The sequence below is a fragment of the Centrocercus urophasianus genome, unplaced genomic scaffold, assembly GCF_019232065.1.
Source record: "Centrocercus urophasianus isolate 14NV4802_14NV808 unplaced genomic scaffold, USGS_Curo_1.0 seq_12, whole genome shotgun sequence".
Taxonomy (NCBI): Eukaryota; Metazoa; Chordata; class Aves; order Galliformes; family Phasianidae; genus Centrocercus; species Centrocercus urophasianus.
Genome location: NW_024884364.1, coordinates 53788655 through 53808683, shown reverse-complemented (window position 1 = coordinate 53808683; position 20029 = coordinate 53788655). Strand labels below are relative to the sequence as shown.

The window sequence follows — 20029 nt, the reverse complement described above, 5'->3', positions numbered from 1 at the left end:
GCAGGATTAAAAAGCAGTTTTAAACAAGACATTCTGCAGATTTTTCACAGTGATACAATTCCAAGAGCTTTAAGACACACACACAGAACACAATGAGATTGTGCAAGTTTGGCTCTGCACATTGCAATGAGCTGCCAGCAGCACAGAGCCAGACTCTGCCCGGTATTATGAGTGCCAATGTGCACTCTGTGAGCTTTTGCTTCCTTTACTACCTGTTTAGGGTGTGGGCAAACTTCCAGGTTCCAGTGTTTGCTGAGAATAAGCTCTCTTCCTGCACCTTGAGGTGATGCATGGGAGTGTCAGAAAAAAGAAGGGGAGGAAGTTGGGATCTCTGCACTGCAAAGCTGTGCAGGGACAGAAGCCAGCACAGAAGGCATGGATACACCAAGCTGTTGCACCAAATCTTTTATGACATAAACTCTACAATGAAAATGCCTTATTTTTCAGTTACCTAGAAACTGCTAGCCGGGGATCAGAAAGCTCCGTATTACAGTGTAATTAGGTATATTTCATAACATCCCCAGGAGGGAAGTCACTAATTACGGCAGTTTGTTGAAATTAAAGTAAGTATAATAATGTTTGGTAGTGACTACAGTGTTATTGCAATCTTACATTACTACACTTCAGGCTATGATTGTATCAAATCTCACAGGCCAAGAGGGTTGAGTCTGCCTGGCGTATGAATGGAGAATGAAGAACTGTGCTGGGCATTTGCAATTTCTGAAGAAGTCATGTGCTTGTAAGTCATATTAAATTGGTCTGGAAGAAATATCCTGGTGTTTTGGTGTCAGGAAACAGCCTGGAGGTTTGGCGATAAAACCTAAGGCATGTCCCAATCTGCTGTAGCCATATAAACCCCTGACTTCTTGTGGGACTGATGATTTTGCAAGGCAAGAATATTGGTCATGATAGTGTGGGAAATCCTAGCTCTAATTTACATTACAGCAAATGCAAGGCAAATGCAGGAGTTACTTTCTTCTCTTGCATTTAAAAACCTTTTGAAATGGTACTGACATCAGTGATGAGGTATTTCCATTGCAGAGCCAGCTGTTTCTCAGCACAGTGAAGTGGTCTCTACTCGTGGGGACTATGAAGTCCTCTGTTATGACAGATTGATGTGAGGCAGCAACCTTCTGGTTATGTAGTTCTAGTTTTTATGTAGATGGTGGTATTTCAGCTTTTCTCAAAAAGGCATCAAATACTATTATTTCTTCTGTCTAAAAGTGATTACAGATTTTTAAGCAGATGTACAGAAGGGGAACCTGCTTACCAAAAGATCACAGAGACTGATGGTGCTGTCAGTATCGCAGGTACACACAGATGGATGTAGCACCCAAAACTCAGGGCAGGCAACAAACCTGCTGAGCACAAGGTTTGGTGATAGAGCCACCACCAAAAGGACATCCGTCACCCCCTGCCTTAACAGCCACTTCTGCCCTGTGGGTCTGCTGGCCTGGGCGCAGGCAAGAATACTTCCCCGCAGTATGGGAGAGTTAAGGAAAGGCTCCTCACCAGACCAGAGGGCGGTGGGTACGGCAAAGGAGTTCAAGGAACGTTTGGATATTGCTAGAAGACACAGGGTTTGAATTCTGGGTGGTCCTGTGTGGGGCCAGGGTTTGGTCTCGGTGATCTTTGTGGGTCCCTTCCGCCTCGGGATATTCCGCTCCGTGAAACCCGGGAGAAAACGTTTCGAAATGACGGTACAGCCTCCAGACAGAAATTTCCCCGCCCCTCCGGGCCGCCAGCTGTCGCCGTCGCTACGGGAGACGGAGGCGGGCGGGGAAGCCGGAAGCGGGGCGGGGCGGGGCGGCGAGGCGCTGCGCTGGCGCTCGGTCCCGCACGGCCTCTCCCCGCGGGCCGGGCCGGGCGGCGCCAGCGGGGCGGCTGTAGCGCGCGGCGGTTTTCGGTTGCCGAGGCGGCGGCGCCGGTGCCATGGGCTGCTTCTTCTCCAAGCGCAGGAAGCCGGCGCAGAGCGGGCAGCAGCAAGGAGCCAGCCAAGAGTCGGAGGCCGGTGAGGAGAAGGCGCCGCAGTACAGCTGGGACCAGCGAGCCAAGGTACGGGGCGGCGGGGAGGGCGAGCGGAAAGCGGTTTCCTGTCAGGCAGTGTGCCGGCAGCCTTGGCTTCGTATTCGCCGCGAGGCAGCCCGTCCCGTTAGCGAGAGCGGGGCGGAGTGAGAATGCGCTGTCGGTTCGGTGTGAGCTTCGATCGTTGGGGCTGTCGGACCTTTAGGCCTTGTGGTACAAGTGACAAAAAGATGCGTGAACTCATGTTAGCTGTAACTCGTGCTTAGGCTCGCTTGTGTTTCTAAACTTGGCGAGGTGCTCCGGGGTTGCTCCTAAGTCTTTCAAGTGGATTAAGAAAAAGCTGTGCTGGAGATGAGCCGAGGGACTGTGCGTGTAACCTGGAGGGATCGGATCCTGGGGATAAAGAGGGCTGACCTGTGCTGGGCTCGTTGCTCTGTCTGGCTGGAGGGTGCTTGTGGAGACTTCTTATGGGGAGAGGGCTGTGCTGAGAACCTGTCCTGTAGTGAGTAGGGTGAGCGAGTGCCAAAGTACGTGATTAAATGAGCATTTGAAACCGTATGACCTAATCATAGAGTAAATTCGTCAGCTAAAGGTTAATTCGTATGAGCTTTTCTACACACTGTTTTATTCAAATGGCACTAACTTGTGGAGCTGTGTGGAAAACTGGCACGCAGACATGCTGGACTTGGGAGGACAACGAACCTTGTTGCTGTGGAGGTGATTGTTAGCATGTGGGAAGTAGGCTGGAGGGAACAGATGAGGTTTTACAGTGCAAACAAGCTGTCTCACTGGGGGAAGTATGTCATGTATTGCGTATATAACTTCCTCTTTGTATGTAATACTCTGAAAAACTGGAGGAATCAGTGAGTTTGGGCTGTTCTACTGAACTGCGGAAGAGTAGCTGCTTAATTTGGTACAGCGCAGCTCAAGAACATTTATGTCACGTTCCAGCCCATTTCTCTTGCTCCCTGCAACATTACTTTTCATTGGTCTCTAAGTATATGCTTGGTATGTTAAGCCAGGAGAGCAGAGCTGAGATGCTTGCTTTTAGGCAAGGGAATGCTGAGCTCTTTCTGCACTGTATTTGTTGATCACAGTTTGTGTTAAGTGTTACCATGTCAGTGTTCATGTGGTAGTGTTAGGTATTCTCTCAGACCAATTATCCAATTCTCTATTGCTGCTTCATTTTTTGACGCAGCACACATAAGTATACTTATTCATTTCACAATTTGTATTTGTATGCAAAGTTTGATTGGTGGCAATTGGAAAATTTGAGGCATTAGGGTTCTTTGATCATCGAATGCATCAAATTTGTGTTCTGGAAACAGTAACTCGGTCAGAAATATGAACTTTAAAAGCCATTAGCATTTCCTGTTACTTTTAATATGAATGTGTTAGGTGTGAAGTGTGTTCTAATTTCAAGCTATTACGCACAGTGATGCTGTTCCAGTTGTGTAGTGCAGTTCTGCAAGCAGAGTGCAAATGCCTACAGTCTGTGCAGGATATCTGAACATTCTTAGAGATGGATAAATCTTGCTGCTCAGAGGCTCCAGTTGGCTTCCTATTAATTCAGGCTATGCTGGCATACTTACTGTAGGCAGTGCAACCTAGGCACTCTTGTGTGCATGATTGTCTGTACAGGGATGCGAAACGAGGCGATTGCTAGCTGACAGCCGTGCTGGCAGAAGCTCTGAACTTGAGCAGTTCTTCCAGCAAAGTTGTTTCTTCCACTTCTGAAGCACAGCGCAGTGTAGGCTATCTTAATTGTGTTCTTCTGGCAAAAGAAGATTACTGTTGGTATTATGTAGCTAAAGAGTAGCATGACAAAGACTTTGTGACCATATAACTCCAGTGTAGCAGCCCTGAAAATGGGCCATGTGGTAGAAAACTAAACATGAAATGCTATGAGCTGCTGATAGATTACTTAAAAGTAAGGAAAGACATGAATTTGAAGGGCCTTTTCAGATTTGTATGTGCTCTTATTTAAAAGGGAACAGAAGTCTATGTATTTCAGATGGTTAAAAATTAATCAAATTCAGATTGCATCATAAATCTGCTGGGATCTCTGTAATGTTTGCTGACCTCTGGATTTGGAGAACTATGTGAAGATTACTTATGGTGCAGAAGAAGAATCAAAGGATGAGCTTATCCTGAAAACAAAAAGTGTTCTATTTCTTTCTTCTATGGGATTCCAGATAAATAAGCAGTGCACGGCTTATTACAGAGTGTTATCACTACTTAACATTCTGCAGGCTTGTCGTATCCCTTCCTGACCAAATGCAGAAGAGGAACTTGGTGATGCCTGAATCTCCTCGGCCTTCAGCTATGATTTCATCTACAACATAAGATTGCCCTCCTGTTCTTGGTCTCCCTTTTCCTTTCCTACCTTTCTATGTTCTGAGTGACTAAACAGCATTGGCACACAGGACCAGAATAATAACTACAGCATTGGCAAAACATGGATACGTACAGACAAGAACTGGGGTTTTATATTTTGAGATGGCTGATGCAACTATGTGCTGTGATCTCCTCCGTGAAGAGGGGAAACACAAGCAACTGAGGTTTTTCTTTTTGCTGTTATTTCTCATCCTCAAAGAAGTAAGATTAGATGAGTTATGATTTCAATTACGTTCAAAACTTAGGTGGACTTTCCTACCGAGAACATTTTCTTTTGTGCCAATTGACTTGCAGATGAAGTGCTGCATTTGGTAGGAAACATATAATGATAGTAACTGTCAGGCTCTAGTAGTTGAATTCAAACAGTTTAAAACAAAATCGGACATACATACACAAAAATAAAGCCCCCAGAAACAGACAAACAAAAAATCAAACCATAATCAAAGAAGAAAACCTCACGAACAGGTCTTTAACTTGCCACATGAGTCGTAGTTTTGTGTTAGTTACTTCACATTTGGTGATTCTGCTGGAATGGTCTGAGCTGATAAGGTCTGCTTGCATTGTCTACATCTCTTTCACATAACGTTTTTATATTTTATTTTTGAACAAATATGAAATCACTTTAACCTTTTTGATTTGTCTGTTACTAAGCAGTGGGAGGTGGTGTCCTGAGATCTCATGCTCAGATCAGATACTCTGACATATTAGGCTTTTCAGTGCACCGGAAAAACTACTGCTATGTTTCTCAAAATGTAATCTACCAACTGAGGAAGTCAACAGGTTAATATTAAATAACACCTTCATTTAAGGCTGATGAAAGTGTGTTCTAGCTTTTTTTTTTTCTTTTTCTTTTTTTTTTTCCTTTCTTTTTCCTATCTGCAGCATCTGGCAGCAGTTTGTTGTTCAGACAAGTCTGCCAGTGTCTCTTCAGTGCTATTATTGGTCCTCTGTAAGAAGGGAGGGATTCTGAAGAATAGAATGAAACATATCTTTTGGCTGTTATATTGGTTGCGTTTAAAGTCAAGGTGTACAGGAGATGCTTCAAGATGAAAAACTGCATGACAGTGGTTAGAATCTGCAGATATTGTCCTTCTTTCCAGCTTTTGTTACTGCTGGGAACCTGGAAGTCAGGCAGAGGTGAGTAACTTGAACAAACGCTTTCTCCAGTGGATGTTGCAATTCAGTGCTGAAGGGCACCAATCCCATTTAAATCTGAATGCGAGGAATTGCCTGGGCCTGGAATGCACTTCTTTTGCTTCCTTTCTGTTAATTCCCCTATTGACAAAAATAGCACATAAATCTTCTTAAGTCTGTGTGCCTGCCCTATAACTGCAGCTTTTGATGTCACTGTGTCAGCAGCCAATTCTCACATACTCTTAATTGTACATAAATTTGTAACGGAAATATCGTTTGTTATAATTTAGAAAGGTAGGAAGTGATTTTTGAGAGCGATATTTAAAAGAAGATCTTTGTGTGAGTGGTTTTGACAGACTTCAAAGTCACTGTTTTGCAGGCTATGTACAAGTCACTAGGGGAGAGCCACAATCCATTAAAGACTGCTCTGCCTCCTTATTAGTAGTGGGCAATCATTGCTGACTAAGACTCCTTTCCTGATCGACCAGGCTTCTTAGAAAAGTCTTCTTAGATCATGAACCAGGAAGAAGCTGTTGGGGACCTTGGTGATTTCAGGTACAGCTAGCACTGAAAACTGTGAGTATCTGGTACCTCTCAGTCTTCCAAGTGGGAGCTGCCAGGGCTGAAGGGAGATAACTTCATCTGCCTTCCTGGCCTCTGGCCTTCTTGCAAGACAGTTGTTCACAGTAGGAAAAGCTGCATACTACAGTGTTACTTGCTGCTGCAGAACTTACTGGAGTTCAGAGCATTCATGGCAAACTTTTGCTTGTCACCACTTCTTTCTCCGTGCCTTGTAATCACTGCTTTACATGTTCTCCAGTCCTTTGTAATAGACTTATCAGCACTATTGTTTCCAATGACTACAGATGAGACTTCTGGTTTTTTGTTAAGGAGAAAAGCTATTGAGTAAGCAGGGATTTTTTTTTTTGGTCATCATAACTAATTATTTTAGGTTACTTTACAGAATGATTCCTGAGCCTACTCATAGCACTTGGACTAGAAGTTTTCAATTCTTGAGCTGTGCTTATACCTGTTAATGCAGAACTCTCTATTCTAAAACTCTTTAAATTCAGCTGAAAGCATTAAAACTTGCACCTATAAATACTGTGGTTGTTTGGAATGATACCAATCTGGAGAAAAGGGCTTTCAAAACTATATACAGCTGCTTCAATTCTTTGAAGCTTTATACACATGTGAAGGATAAGTAGGTGAATTATCCAACTTGATTTTTCTATTGCTAGCTTGTCATGTGCATAAGATTCTACAACAAAGTTGTACCAGATAAGTAGGTAGAGAATCTACATATCTCTGGTTCTCACCGTGCAAGTCTTTAAATGCTATCTTCTGTTGCCTGTGTTTTTCCTAGCCTGCTTTTTAGCTGTAGAGGTGGAACTTAAGCAATTAGTGCAGTCTGTCTCAGGGGAAGGAAGGTGAGTTAGTGGAGTATTAACCTCATGGTGATACCTGTACACCTGAGGACAGTTAAGCATGAAGCTCAGTGATAAGGACATAAACGGATGTTGGATGTGTTCTTAAAATTATAATCCAGCCCTGATATTTTTTCTAAGGCTTTTCTTTTATCCAAGGGAATTGAAATACTCAGATGTGCTATGGCCTCTTGGGTTACTGACTGCTCCCAAGGGCAGAAACCCAGCATGGCAGGGGGAGTGCTGAGGTCTATTTCATTCAGTCCCTCTGGTTCCGATGGTTGTTTAGTCAATAAATATTTCTGGTCTTTGAAAAAGAAAACTGCCAAGTGGAATTAAAAGAAATCATCCAACTCCCTACAGTGGTGAACAAACTTAGAGCTAAGAATTACATCAGCACACAACTGTTAATTCACATTAGGGAAACAAAATTGAGCTCTTGAATATGGAGATCAGCTGATTTTGTTGCTCAATCTAAATTAATACAGAACATCATTGAACTCAATGCTACTCTTTCTCAAGTGCTCTCATCTGAGATTCTGTAACCTGAGGATTATCTGACAAACCAGTGTTATACACTTAGGCCTAATTAAAATAGTAAAGGAAAGTTGTTTCACAGATCTTTGTGAGCACTTAATGTTGGACAAACAAATACAGTCTCCGAGGCATTTAGAAGAGGCTTGTTTAGAAGGGCACAGTAGGTGTGATGTTTCTAAAAAAGCTGCCAGTTCTGGGAACTTTGAACTTCTCCTTTGTAAGGGAAGTAACCGTTCCTCTGTTTCAGTTACAAGGCACTGCCACTCCCAAGGCTATAAATAAATATTTATGTTTGTACATATTAGACACATGCACATCCATCCATGAACGCTCTAGCAGATGCTGGGGAAGAATGTGTCCAAAAGCAGTGCTGATACTTCAGTTCTCTCGGTGCCTTGGGAATGCTCAGTGGATCAGATAAGTAACGTTACACGAGTCTTGTGCAAGATCTTAGGGAGTTTGAATCTTAATCACGTGGTGTGGCTCTGTGCTGTGATGCCTTTACTTTGAACCTTCCAGTTCTGTCTGTAACTCTTCCACCTCCCTGTCCCAGGTTTGTGCTAGCAATATTGAATTTGGCTGAAAAGTGCTTACTGGGAGTTCATATCCATGGAGAAAGTTCATTGGCTGCAAACTTAATTTTGTGTCAGGAATTCTGTTACGATGTATGTAAGAGCACACTTTGTTAGTAGACATATGTGGCTTCCAGGAGCTATTTCAGGAAAAACCTATCTAGACTAAGCTGCTTTAGTGCATGTCCATGACACATGCACTTTCTTGCTTGTGGTTTTAGAAACCAGAGACTTTTTTCTGGTCTCTAATCTTCTGTGAATGTTCAGAATAGTGGGGAGGGGGAATTTCTTGCCAGTTGAGCTGTCCAGGGCCTGCTGTACTGCTTTATCATTGCCTGCAGTACAGCAAGCTTTAAGGCCTTTGGACTGAAATGGCAGTTCTGGGAAGTGATCTGGTGTTAGAATAGTTCAGGTACTTGTTTCCTTTCAGTGCTATTTTAATAAGCTTTCACAAGAGGGCAGAGTAGAATTTGCTCTGGGAAAGCACAGTTGCCTTGACTGTCATGTAACTAGGAGGAATGCAGCTCAGATTTCCTTCAGTGTTCTGGCTGCAGCTGCTGTATTATTCATGCAGCCCAGCTGCATCAGGTACCGTCCTTGTCACTGCGTGGCTCCTCAGTCACTGCTCTGCAGCACGGGCTGCTGGGGAGGGCCACAGTTTCTCTTGCAGCAGAAGAATGCTGGAGAGTGGAGGAGGAGAGGTCTGTAAACATGACCCTTGTGCCAGCACTGCCAATCTTTGCTTGTTGCTTATTGCATTTTGTTGCTTATTGCTCTTTGCTTGTTGCATGTAGCTGGAGTTGTTAGCACAAGGTAATGCTGTGGCATGGATAAGCAAGCTCTTTGTTGTTTGCAAACATAATGATGGAGATGCTGCTTGAAAGCAGCAATGTTTTCTTGCAGTGTGTTGAGGAGTGGTAACATAAGAGCAAGCAGGCTACTTGAAAAGGAAGTACTGTGTCTTCCCAGCTTTATGAATCTTTAATGCTGTTGGCCAATTCATTTATTACTGTTATTACCATAATCCTCAGGACCATCTTTCCTGTAGAAACAGTTTAGAACCCGCTCCCATTTCCTTTCTAAAGAACAAACTTAGTTGTGGTGAGGTTTGTTTGTTTGTTGTTGTCCTGGAGTTTAGTTTCGGCTCTCTGTTGTGCCTCAATACTATGTGTTCCAGTAGCCTAGTTAAAAAGCATCTTTCATCACTCTGATATCTGTTCTTTGAAGTTTTTTGGCAAGTTATCCTGTACAGATCTGTAATATCTCAGATAATCCAAATCAATTAACATTTGGCATTATAACATCATCTGTACGTGAAGACTTTCATGTGCTTTCTTTCCTTTCTCCTTCAGGTTGATCCGAAAGATTACACTTTTTCTGGACTGAAGGATGAAACTGTGGGTCGACTCCCTGGAAAAGTAGCAGGACAACAATTTGTCATTCAGGACTGTGAGAACTGTACTATCTACATATTTGACCATTCTGCCACAATCACTGTCGATGACTGTGTAAACTGCCAAATCTTTTTAGGACCAATAAAAGGCAGTGTGTTTTTCCGTGATTGCAAGGATTGCAAATGCATAGTAGCCTGCCAACAGTTTCGTACTCGGGACTGCAGAAAGCTGGAGGTATTCTTGTGCTGTGCCACCCAACCTATTATTGAGTCCTCCACAGGTATGAAATTTGGTTGTTTCCAGTACTATTATCCTGAGCTTGCTTTACAGTTTAAAGATGCTGGACTGAGTATCTTCAATAACACATGGAGCAAGATCCATGACTTTACTCCTGTGTCGGGAGAAAACAACTGGGGCCTTTTGCCTGAAAATGCTGTGGTTCAAGATTATGTTCCTCTGCCAAATTCTGAAGAGCTGAAAGCTGTCAGAATTTCTACAGATGCTATGAAGAGCATAATACCAATAACTCGAGGGCAGAGACAGAAGAGCAGTGATGAATCGTGTTTGGCTGTGTTTTTTGCTGGTGACTACACAACTGCGAATGCCAGAAAGCTAATTGATGAGGTAAGTGACCTTTTTCTCTGTTCAACTTTATGAATTTCTAATTGAACTTTCTCTGGATAGCCTTGGTGCTTATTGAAGAGAGAATGCTGAGGTTCTGCCTGCCTGCTAACCGTATTAATCAACTGCATGTTAAAACCTTGAAGCAAGATAAGATAATGGAACTCATCCTGATCAAACAGTTATCATAGAATGGCCTGGGTTGAAAAGGACCGCAATGACCATCTAGTTTCAACCCCCTGCTATGTGCAGGGTCACCAGCCACCAGACCAGGCTGCCCAGAGCCACATCCAGCCTGGCCTTGAATGCCTCCAGGGATGGGGCATCCACAGCCTCCTTAGGCAACCTGTTCCTGTGTGTCACCACTCTCTGTGTGAGTTAGGTTACAACTAATGTCCTGTATTGGCACACCTGTTCTTTAATCATTCCAGTGTATTTTTCCAGTACAGCACACCAAACCTACACTGAGGAAAATGTGTAGTTCATCAATGAACTTGGCGAAGTATAGAATAAGTGGTTGTCAATGCTTGTGAAAGGAGATAGTCAATAAACTTGTTAACTTATTGCCCCCAAAATCTATCAAGGCAATTTGCCCTGAAAGCTTTGCCAGCACTAACAGAGACTTTTAAAAATAACATGCTAAATGTTATCTATCCCCTGCCCTTACCATCCAGTGTTGGAATTTTTTGCTGGAAAATTCAATTCAAGGAGTATTTGTTACAACTGGTCAGCTGTCTTTGATTATTTAAATAGCTGGTGCTGTCTTTTTTTTTTTTTTTTTTTTTTTTTTTTTTTGTAAGGCAGGAGCTCCTATGCTTGGCTGAGTTTGGTCTTCACTGGGCTAAAATCTGGGAGTGGCTGGCTGCTTTTAGCATTCTGGAGTGCCAGGGATGACAGAGCAGAGCCAATAAGTGAATTACAGCTTACAGCTTGAGAGAGGTATCTGCAAAAGTTGCTGATCTTAGTGTTGTATGAGCAACCAAACAAATGATGGAGTTCTTTCTTTCAATTTTTAACTACAAGGAAAAAAAAGAGAAAAAGCTTTAGGGTGTTTCCCTAAAGCACCTGCCCCCATCCCTATCAGGAACTGAGTTACTAACAGTTACTTCAGTGAACACAGATAAGTAAGGGGGTATTTTTTCTGAAGAATGATTAGCTACAGTAAAGAAGGTATTAGGTGTGTTCTCCCCTGATAGTCTCTCTTTACAAAGAAGAGTTAAGAAGAATGTAAAAGACTACTTAGTGAAGTGCTGGGGAAATCTTACTAGTCTGTAGATTTAATGTATGTTTTGGATGTATAAATATAGTTGTTTCTTTCGCATGCGTGTTGTGGTTTTAACCCAGCAAATAGCTAGGCACCCCACAGCTGTTTGTTCCCCCTGCCAGCCAAGTGGGATGGGGGAGAGAATCAGAGAAAACAAACAAACAGCAAAGTAGAGCTCATAGGTTGAGATAAAAGCTATTTACTAGGACAGAAAAGGAAGGAGGGAGGGGGAAAAATAATATTAGTGATGTATGTCCTGCAGTTATCACAGATTCTCAAGGTTTTGGGTTTTTTTTACTCAATTCCCTGGCAGTTCAGCAAGTACTTGTTTGCTCTGCTCTGCAGTCATGTACTCACAGGTTTCTGAAGTATTTACTATCATTAAAGTCTGTTGACCTGTTTTTGCTTTTGCCCATATTCTTCCATTCACTCCTAGCACCAGCTCAACTGGGTACAATCGTGACAACTCTTGAATTATTTCACATTTGGGAGCCAAAAATAAATATATGCAAGCATAAAACAAGTGATGCACAAGCAATTCCTCACCACCCGCTCACCAATGCCCAGATAGCCTCTGGTTAGCAGCTGCCCCCCAGCTAATTCCCTTCAGTTTTACAGCTCTTTTACATGTTGTCATATGATATGGAATGTCCCTTTGGCCAGTTTAGGTCAGTTGTCCCTGGTTCTCCCCCCTCCCAGCTCCTTGGGTCCCCTCAATGCCCCTCACTGGTCGTGGCAGTATGAGAAGCTGAGAAACCAAAACATCCTTGGCTCTGTGCGGCGCTGCTCAGCAACAACTGGAAGCACTGATGTGTTACAAACATCGTTTTTCTCCTAAAGCCAAGTATCTCACCAGATTTCTTCTGTGAATAAAATAGCTGTGTCTCAATCAAAACCAGGACAATGTACCTTCAGTATCTCTGCTGGGTTTGGAGTAAAGAGCTGTGTGTGTTTGAGAGCTTGTAACTTTTTTTTTTTTCCCAAAATGGAAAACTTCAGCAGCAGATAGATAAGCATTTGAGCTTATTTTTTATTACAGTCTAAGGAGAACAAACTGCTTGACTCCGGATGCTGAATGCTTTTAACTCCTGTTAGTTTCAGCTTGTGAGAGACTGTGGAAAAAACTACAACCTTAGGCCATAACGTAAAACCAAAATTCACACCTACCCCTGTAGGTGCACTAGAGCAAAGAATAAAATCTGGATGAATGGAATGGAAATAAACAGAAGTGCAGAAAAAGCAAATGGTCTTTGAAAAGAGTAAAAAGGGTCTTTTTATTCTGTGGTTTAATGTATATGGGAAATGAGTATTCAGTCTACACTGGAATAGACTAAAGTTGAGCTGCATGCCTGAGAAACATTTTAGCTTGAACACTTTATCTGTTAATAGATGACTGCCAAAGGCTTTCAGCTGGTACAGACCAAAGAAGTCTCAATGAAAGCAGAGGATGCTCAGAGAGTTTTCCAACAGCATGCATCAGAATTCATTCCACTGCTTGAAAGAGGTGAGATTATACACAGTTTTGTTTCTCTTCTTAGTGCAGAAATCTAGCTGGTAGTGGGGTGTTCTGCAGAAGGTGAAAGAGAAGAAAATGGAAGGATGAAGGAGAAAATTATAAAGCCCATTGAGATGAAGTTTGGAAGCTTCATTTAGGCACTGAACCTGTCAAAACTGAAGGCATCCAAAGTGAACTAATTCACTTAGGAGCTGTGACATAAACAGATCGGTCTGGGCTGATCAACAGAGGCTCATCTTTCTGGAATAAAAATCTATTAGCTTAGCACAATTGCAGGTAAAGAACCTAGATATTCAGTGTTTCAGTATGGATATTAAAGCAAATGTACAAACAGGCAAGTGTTCAATTCCTGTTTATAAACGGTGTTCTGTCAGAGTACTTGAAAAACTTTTTTGCTGATTTGACTGTAATCGTGTTATTATCTGTTCCTATAGAAGTAATTTCATCTTGCCATCTGTTGTGTGCTGAAGCTCAAAACGTGCTCCCAAACTTAGGAGCAACGAGAAGTTTTTTTCACAGTACTGTAAGCGGTCCATGATGCTGACTGCAGGAATAGGATAGAAGTTCTGCTTTTCAGATCAAAAGTAGTCTAAGGGCTATTTTGCACCTATGTGGGAAGAAATAACACTTTCAGAATGAAAGCAGAGAAAGGGGATCTGAAAATGGTGGGTGAGAGCAAGTCTGAAAATCAGACTGTTTGCTATCTTGGTACTGAGGTAAAAATGCCTGAATGACTCAGTTGTGCTGCAGATGTCTGTGAAATGGCTCACTATGTGAGCAGTAGAATCTGACTCACTTGCACGATGCCTTCCACTCTGCAGCATTTCTGTGCCTTTGCTGTCTTTCAAGAAATAAAGCAGGAAACCTGCTAGAGCCTCTGCAAAAATGAGCATGGATTTGCAGATATTTTCTGCACAGATAACATCGTGCTTCTAAGCTATGGTTAAGTGTTTCTGTTTCTTAATTCTGTATTATGGCTGCTCAGACAAAAAATTGAAATGATTCTTGTAAGCTTCACCATTCCCTAAGGGATGAAAACTGTAATGTTTTAATGCCAGACTCAAAAGTTGTATTGATTCCAGATGAAACGATCTTCTAGGTCCAGTCGTTGCTTTGGAGTTCAATGGAGATGGTGCTGTGGAAGGATGTCAAAACACTGTAAATGATGTTTTTAATGGAACCAAGGTAAGCTGGTGTTTTGCTTTATTAGCAGAAAATGTTAAAGGACATCTAACATAATTCACAGTCAAGCTGTAGTTTCGATGTACTGAATTTTCTTTTTAAGTTCCTGAATGGTATGATCTAAATATCCTAGTCATGTTTTGTTTTTGTTTGCTTGTTTTGCTCAAAACTCAAGCTTGCTTGCAGGAAGGAATAAAAATTGCCCCGTTAACGAAAGTACTAAATTCCCATATTGTTTAAAAAAAGGATTTTCACCTGAAACAGGATAAAGCTCTGCTCCAAGACTTATAGAGCAGAAAACCTCATAAAGGAGACTTCAGTATCACATCTTTGTCAGAGTTTAATAGTATTCCAGATTTTCTCAAGATTTACTTTTGTTTTGAAGGATATTACAGTGTGCCTTCCTTCAAAGGCATTTGCTTTTTTCTTCTGTCAACTTGTTTTACTGTACCTTCTTTATACCGTGTCTCCTTTTTGCTTGCTGTCTGCTTTTTTCTTTTTTCTTTTTTTTGAATGGCAGTGGATTTGAGAAAGTGTCTGGAAACAATTGGAGCTCTGCAAGGGAGCAGTATTACTGATAATAGGAGAGAGGCAAACCCCTTGCTTTTAAACTGTGCAAGAAAGACTGGAATGTCTTTGGGACTTAGTGTCCATACAGCTCCTTGATGTCTTTCAGTTCATCTCAAAAGGATTGCTCAGGGAATTAGACTGCCCAGATTCTGGAAAACAGCCTTGTAATGTCATCTGCAATGTAGCTAATGATTGAAGGTTTTGTTGTGTTTGCTATTGTGTGAGCAAAGCCTGATGTGTAGCAGGTTTAAATTTGGGTTCTCCTAGTCTGGGAAATACTAGGACTGCAGTCTAGGCAGAGCTATGATGTTGCTGGTTCTTTCTTGGGACCCAAAAGTCATCTCTGCAAATTTTACCATAAAAATCAGTTCTTTAACTGGGAGATCACTGTGGTGTTTCTGATGTAGTTAGTTTGTTGGGTTTATTTTTCTCTTTTCATACCAAACAAAGCTGATACTGGGTACATAATTAGCTCATTCTTCTAGATCTCAGTTTCTCTGTTCAAAGGCTGAAGTTATATTAATTATTAGAACGAATAAAAACTTAGACTTTCCTTGCCAGACTGACTGGTGTCTGTTGTCATAACACAGTGAATGCTCTGATCTGGGATATCAGAAACTATGCACTTCATACTTTGAAGTAATCTTTGTTCTTCAGGTTCCAAAATGTGAAATTATTTCCTGCTCCTGGATTTAAATCTGCTTTTTACAGACTGGCTCTGTAGTAAAACCTACCTCAGTTTGTAAATAATTGTTGGGCTGAATTGAGAAGCAAGACTTCAGGCTTCCTATTGGTCTTTTATTTAGACACAATTTAACCCCCAAATATCAGATAAATGCTATGTTTGTGTATGGATCTCCATCTACTTGAATATCACAAGTATACATTTTAGGAAATATATCTTTCTTAGGTCATAATTTAGAAATAACGTAGGGATAGCAGACTTTGGACTTATTACTACCAGCAGGTTCAGGAATGCTCTATAAAATGATTTCACATCACTGCTGGCTGCCTTTATCGTTTGGACAGCTTGAGAGTTGTTACAGTGCTCAGAAAGAATTATAGGTATTCTTGATCACAAAGCAGGGACAAAAGCTCTTGGGAAGGCATTTATCCTGTAAGGTTTTGCAAGGACATCAGTCTGCTTTTAAGCAACTAGTTACACTTGCATTTCGAAATTATTAATTTATTTACTTCATCCATTAGTACCTTTAATTTAGCCAAATTTTTGTTTCTGATTTAGATCTAATACAACTGTTGAGATACTCTAGTGCAGGTAGAAAAATCATCAGCAGTAGCACCAGCTGGTCTTAAGTCTTCTACAGAAGTCTTACAGCTGCTCAGTAGAAACAATGTGTTGCAAAGAGACCTCTGCACTATACACACATAACAGAACTTCTGATTTGTGTGGTCTTGCTGGATCTGTCTTTTTTTCTTTTTTTTTTCCCCTTTTTTCCACTCTGTGTGCCTTTCATGCAGTATCCATTGGCCTCATCACTTATAAAATCCTCTTCAAGATGTAAATTGCAATATTCTGGTAGGGAAGGATATTGAAAGAACATACTCGACTATTGTGACTGTGGTACAAATTGCTGTTGCACCAGCAAACTGCCAGATAAATAGTAGGTGTTGTCAAGTCCCTTCAAACAGAAATCTACTATGCTTGCAAGCAGTAGTCTAGGCAGCTACTTGAAATAGACAATTTTGTTCTGAAATCAGAAGTTGATGGATAACAGGATATTCATCTTGAACCATATTAGAGTAAACCAATTCAAGGAACTGTCATAGTTTATGTTGACATGGTACTCAGAGGTGAAGCAGAAGAGTAGTGCTGTGTGAGTGTGATTATCTGGAGTAGCCCATTTTTACACTTTCAGTGCACTTCAGAGTCGCTGTTTGCTGCGCAAGCACATATGATATGGTAAGAGGGAGGGAATTTCCCCTGGAGGAATAAAAAGTAGAAATAATTCAAGTGTTTTAATTGAAAGTATCCTTTATTTGTTGAGACTGTTGAATGTGAAGAAACTGATGAGCTTCTGCAGCCCTTCTGTCTGTTACACTGATCTATTTGAATGGTGCCTGGGACATTTGTAGCTAATTTGCTGGAAATTCTTGAAGGTGATTGTCCTAGACCTTGGAATTGCATGTGTTGATCAATTCTGCAAAATGCAAATCTAATTAATTATAAATAAATAAAACACCTAAAATTGTCTAAAGAAGCAGCTAAGATTTTGGGAATAGAGTGCAAGGGAGTTCTTACCAACTTTGTTTTTTTGTGTGTGAAAGCTTAATGGTAGCCTGAGTCTGCTGAGATCAGTCACAATAACAAAGGGTACGACAGGGCTCAGAGGATTCTGTTGTCAACCCTTAGTGGAAAACAAGAGATTTGGGTCTCTCATGAAATGCAAAAATAAAGTCATAATTAGCTCCAAACAAGCAAAAACTACTTGAACTTGTTTATTAGTGATGCATAACTGTTTCCTTGTTTACTGAAATAGGTTTTTGTGTCGGAGAGCAAGGCATCAGCATCTCAAGATGTAGACAACTTCTACAACTTTGCTGATATGCGGATGGGAATGTGAGATCTAACACAGAAGTGTTCATGTATGGTTTGACTCAGCACTTGAATGTCACTTAGTTTGAATACTGCAGTAGTATCAGAGAATTTTTGTCATTTGGATTTATATTTCTCATACATTCCTTTTATAAAGCTCTTGATGGTTTTAATACCACGTTACCTGAACTGGAGTAAACAACATACCTCCTTGTGTGCATTGTGCTCAAGACTTACACTTCAGCTCAGAAACCACAGAGGTTTTGTACTAACTTGTTTTTACAGTGATTTCTAAACTTTTATTGACGCTTGAATGTTTCTTGTCAGCATTTAATGGAAGACATGAAAAGTGCAATGCTGGCATACATTTGATACATCGATAATTGTGAAGTTTAATTTAGACACTTTATTAGCAAAGTATATTCCTGTGACACTCATTGTTCAAAACTTTCCTATATGTGTATTTGTCTTCATTGCAGGTCAGGGAGGAAATTGTATTTGATGAGTTCTTCTGAAAGCTTAGTCTGAAATGGACTTTTCTTGCAGCATTCTTTCAGAAACAGAGCATGACTTTAAAAAATGTGCATCTGCTTTATTCTGCTTCGGCATCTTTTTTGAATAAATTTGTTTGCAGGGGCATTTATGCAGAGTTGTCATATGAGCAGTCTGGTGAGTGAGCACTTGCTAGGCTCTTTGCTCTGAGGTGAACTCTGATCATGGGTACTCAGCTGAAAATGCTCTAAAGAGCTCTAAGGTCCCTTCAGGGTCTCTGGAGATGCATCTACCTCTGGTATTCCCATGCCACATATGGGATGTACCTGAGATTCCCTTGAGCTCTGGGAGTAATGACACTGGCACACTGTTACTTGTTACAAGGGACGTGCAGCAACCAGGAACCAGAGAAAGGGCTCTGATGGCATTAAGAAAGCTCTTCGTTGTTAAGACTCGAGAGCAGGGGGCTACTCTCAAAAGTACTCCTGAAAATTGGCTGTAGAATATTACTCTTTGCTGTGGGGCTTAGAGATTGATTCAGAAAATGGACTGAAGAAGTGCTACTGTCAGTTTGGATTTATTTGAATAGCTATCAATTAGGATGCTTATTTCTATATAGTGCTTATTAGGATGCATATCTTTACTACTATCAAGTATATGATTACTTAATTTCTTTTAGCATGTTAGTTCCCCACTGATTTTTCCGCAGGAACTTAATGCTTATCTCTGGGTTTACAAGCCCTCTGTGATTCTTGAACAGGCTGTGCATGCAAGTGCACAGAACAGAATTTATTAATTAAAATTGTGGGTTGCCAGTATATGCAGCCTTTATAATCAATTGAACACACTTTGGCTGTGTTGAGATGCTAAAGCAATAATGTCCTCATTAGCACTGTCCCTCTGAAAGTAAAATCTTGAACCCTTTTTTTCAGCTGAGATGCACAGTTCATCCATTTCACAGCTCCCACAAGTGGGAGGCTGAATACACACCTCTTGCTGGCTGTTTTTAGAATTAGCACATGAATTTCAGGAGAACAGGTTCTTTGATAATTCTGTCATGCCCAAGAGACGTTCTGAGCTGTCATTTTGTTGCTACTATGCAAATACATGCCCTTAGTTTAAACTAGATATTGAGAATATGTCCTTAGGACCTCTCATTAAAGTTATGCATAGATTAAATAAGGAAGGATATCTCCTGAAGTCACGAAACCATTAGCATACTGAAGGTCAGAAAAATGTCACTTGTAAAATGTTATTATTCGATAGAGTGAAATAAAATGAAACTGCCACCTAAATCTGACTGGTAGAAGAAATTGCCACTTATTTGCTCTTAGCCAGCTAGGATTTATTTTTTTGTATGATGTGGTGAGGTGAGGCTATGGGAAGTAGCTACAAACCTTAGGTCTGTGCACAAAGCACAACTCATCAATGAATACTGCTGGAATTATTCTGGGTCCATACTGCAAGTGCATTTTTCTGATATGAATAAAGCTGTGTAATGTACTTCAAAACAGTCGTTATGTGACTTCTCTGAGCACTGCCTGTATTGGACCATCTTGATCTCTAAACTTTTACACGTAATGTTTCTAATCTTATGTGCTGACACGTGATTATGTGTATGTTACAGGTTGTTTTCTGTATTTTCGACCTGATCAGGAAGCAAAGTGCCGAATTGCTTTTTGTGACTATTTTTGATGAAGGAGAAAATGAGTGATTGAAAATTAATCTTGTCTTGAAACATTGAAAACCTTTTTTACATGCTGGAAATGAGCAGGGTGTTGCTTCTTTTGCATTGTTTGCATGCTAAGCAACATAAAGGGGTTTTTAATTTTTAAAAACCTAAATAATGAAGGAGTTTCTTAATCCAATTATTTATCTTTGACTTCAATTTCTTGCTAATGGGTGTTAAGACATTTCTAGCCTTACTAAGAGTATATCAGATATTGCATGCATTACTGAATGGTACGTGCTTCGTGTAGTCTTTTGTATGTTTTTTGTATAGCTTTTTGTGTAATTTGCGTTGCACTGTGAATGTATTTCATAATAAACATTGCAAATGTAAACTCTGGGTTTTGGAAGAGTTTCTTAAATTGCAAATCATTGCAAATTATAATCAAATATTAAAACAGAATTCAGTGTTTAAGCACAGAGTGTGAGTTGCCAGATATTTGGAGCTAATTGAAAATAGGCATTACCTCTGCAGCCATCCATCCACTGAAAAAGATGCATTTTTGACAGCAGTGCAGTCATCCATCCTCCAGAAAGGTAAATTTCTGACAGCAGAGATTTTTCCCCAGAGTCACTGAGGATATGATTAACTTTACTTCTTGCATAATAAGATGTG

At 40.9% G+C, this 20029-nt stretch overlaps 1 protein-coding gene across 1 annotated transcript; it reads left to right on the top strand.

The window, feature by feature from the left end:
• The first annotated feature begins 1903 nt into the window (after nt 1–1903).
• RP2 (RP2 activator of ARL3 GTPase) lies at nt 1904–19748 on the top strand. The gene is made up of 5 exons (XM_042810467.1): nt 1904–2055; nt 9445–10110; nt 12761–12875; nt 13987–14072; nt 17138–19748. Exons 1-5 carry the CDS (start codon nt 1933–1935, stop codon nt 17219–17221), a joined length of 1074 nt encoding a protein of 357 aa, XP_042666401.1. The 5' UTR covers nt 1904–1932; the 3' UTR covers nt 17222–19748.
• The last annotated feature ends 281 nt before the right edge of the window (nt 19749–20029 follow it).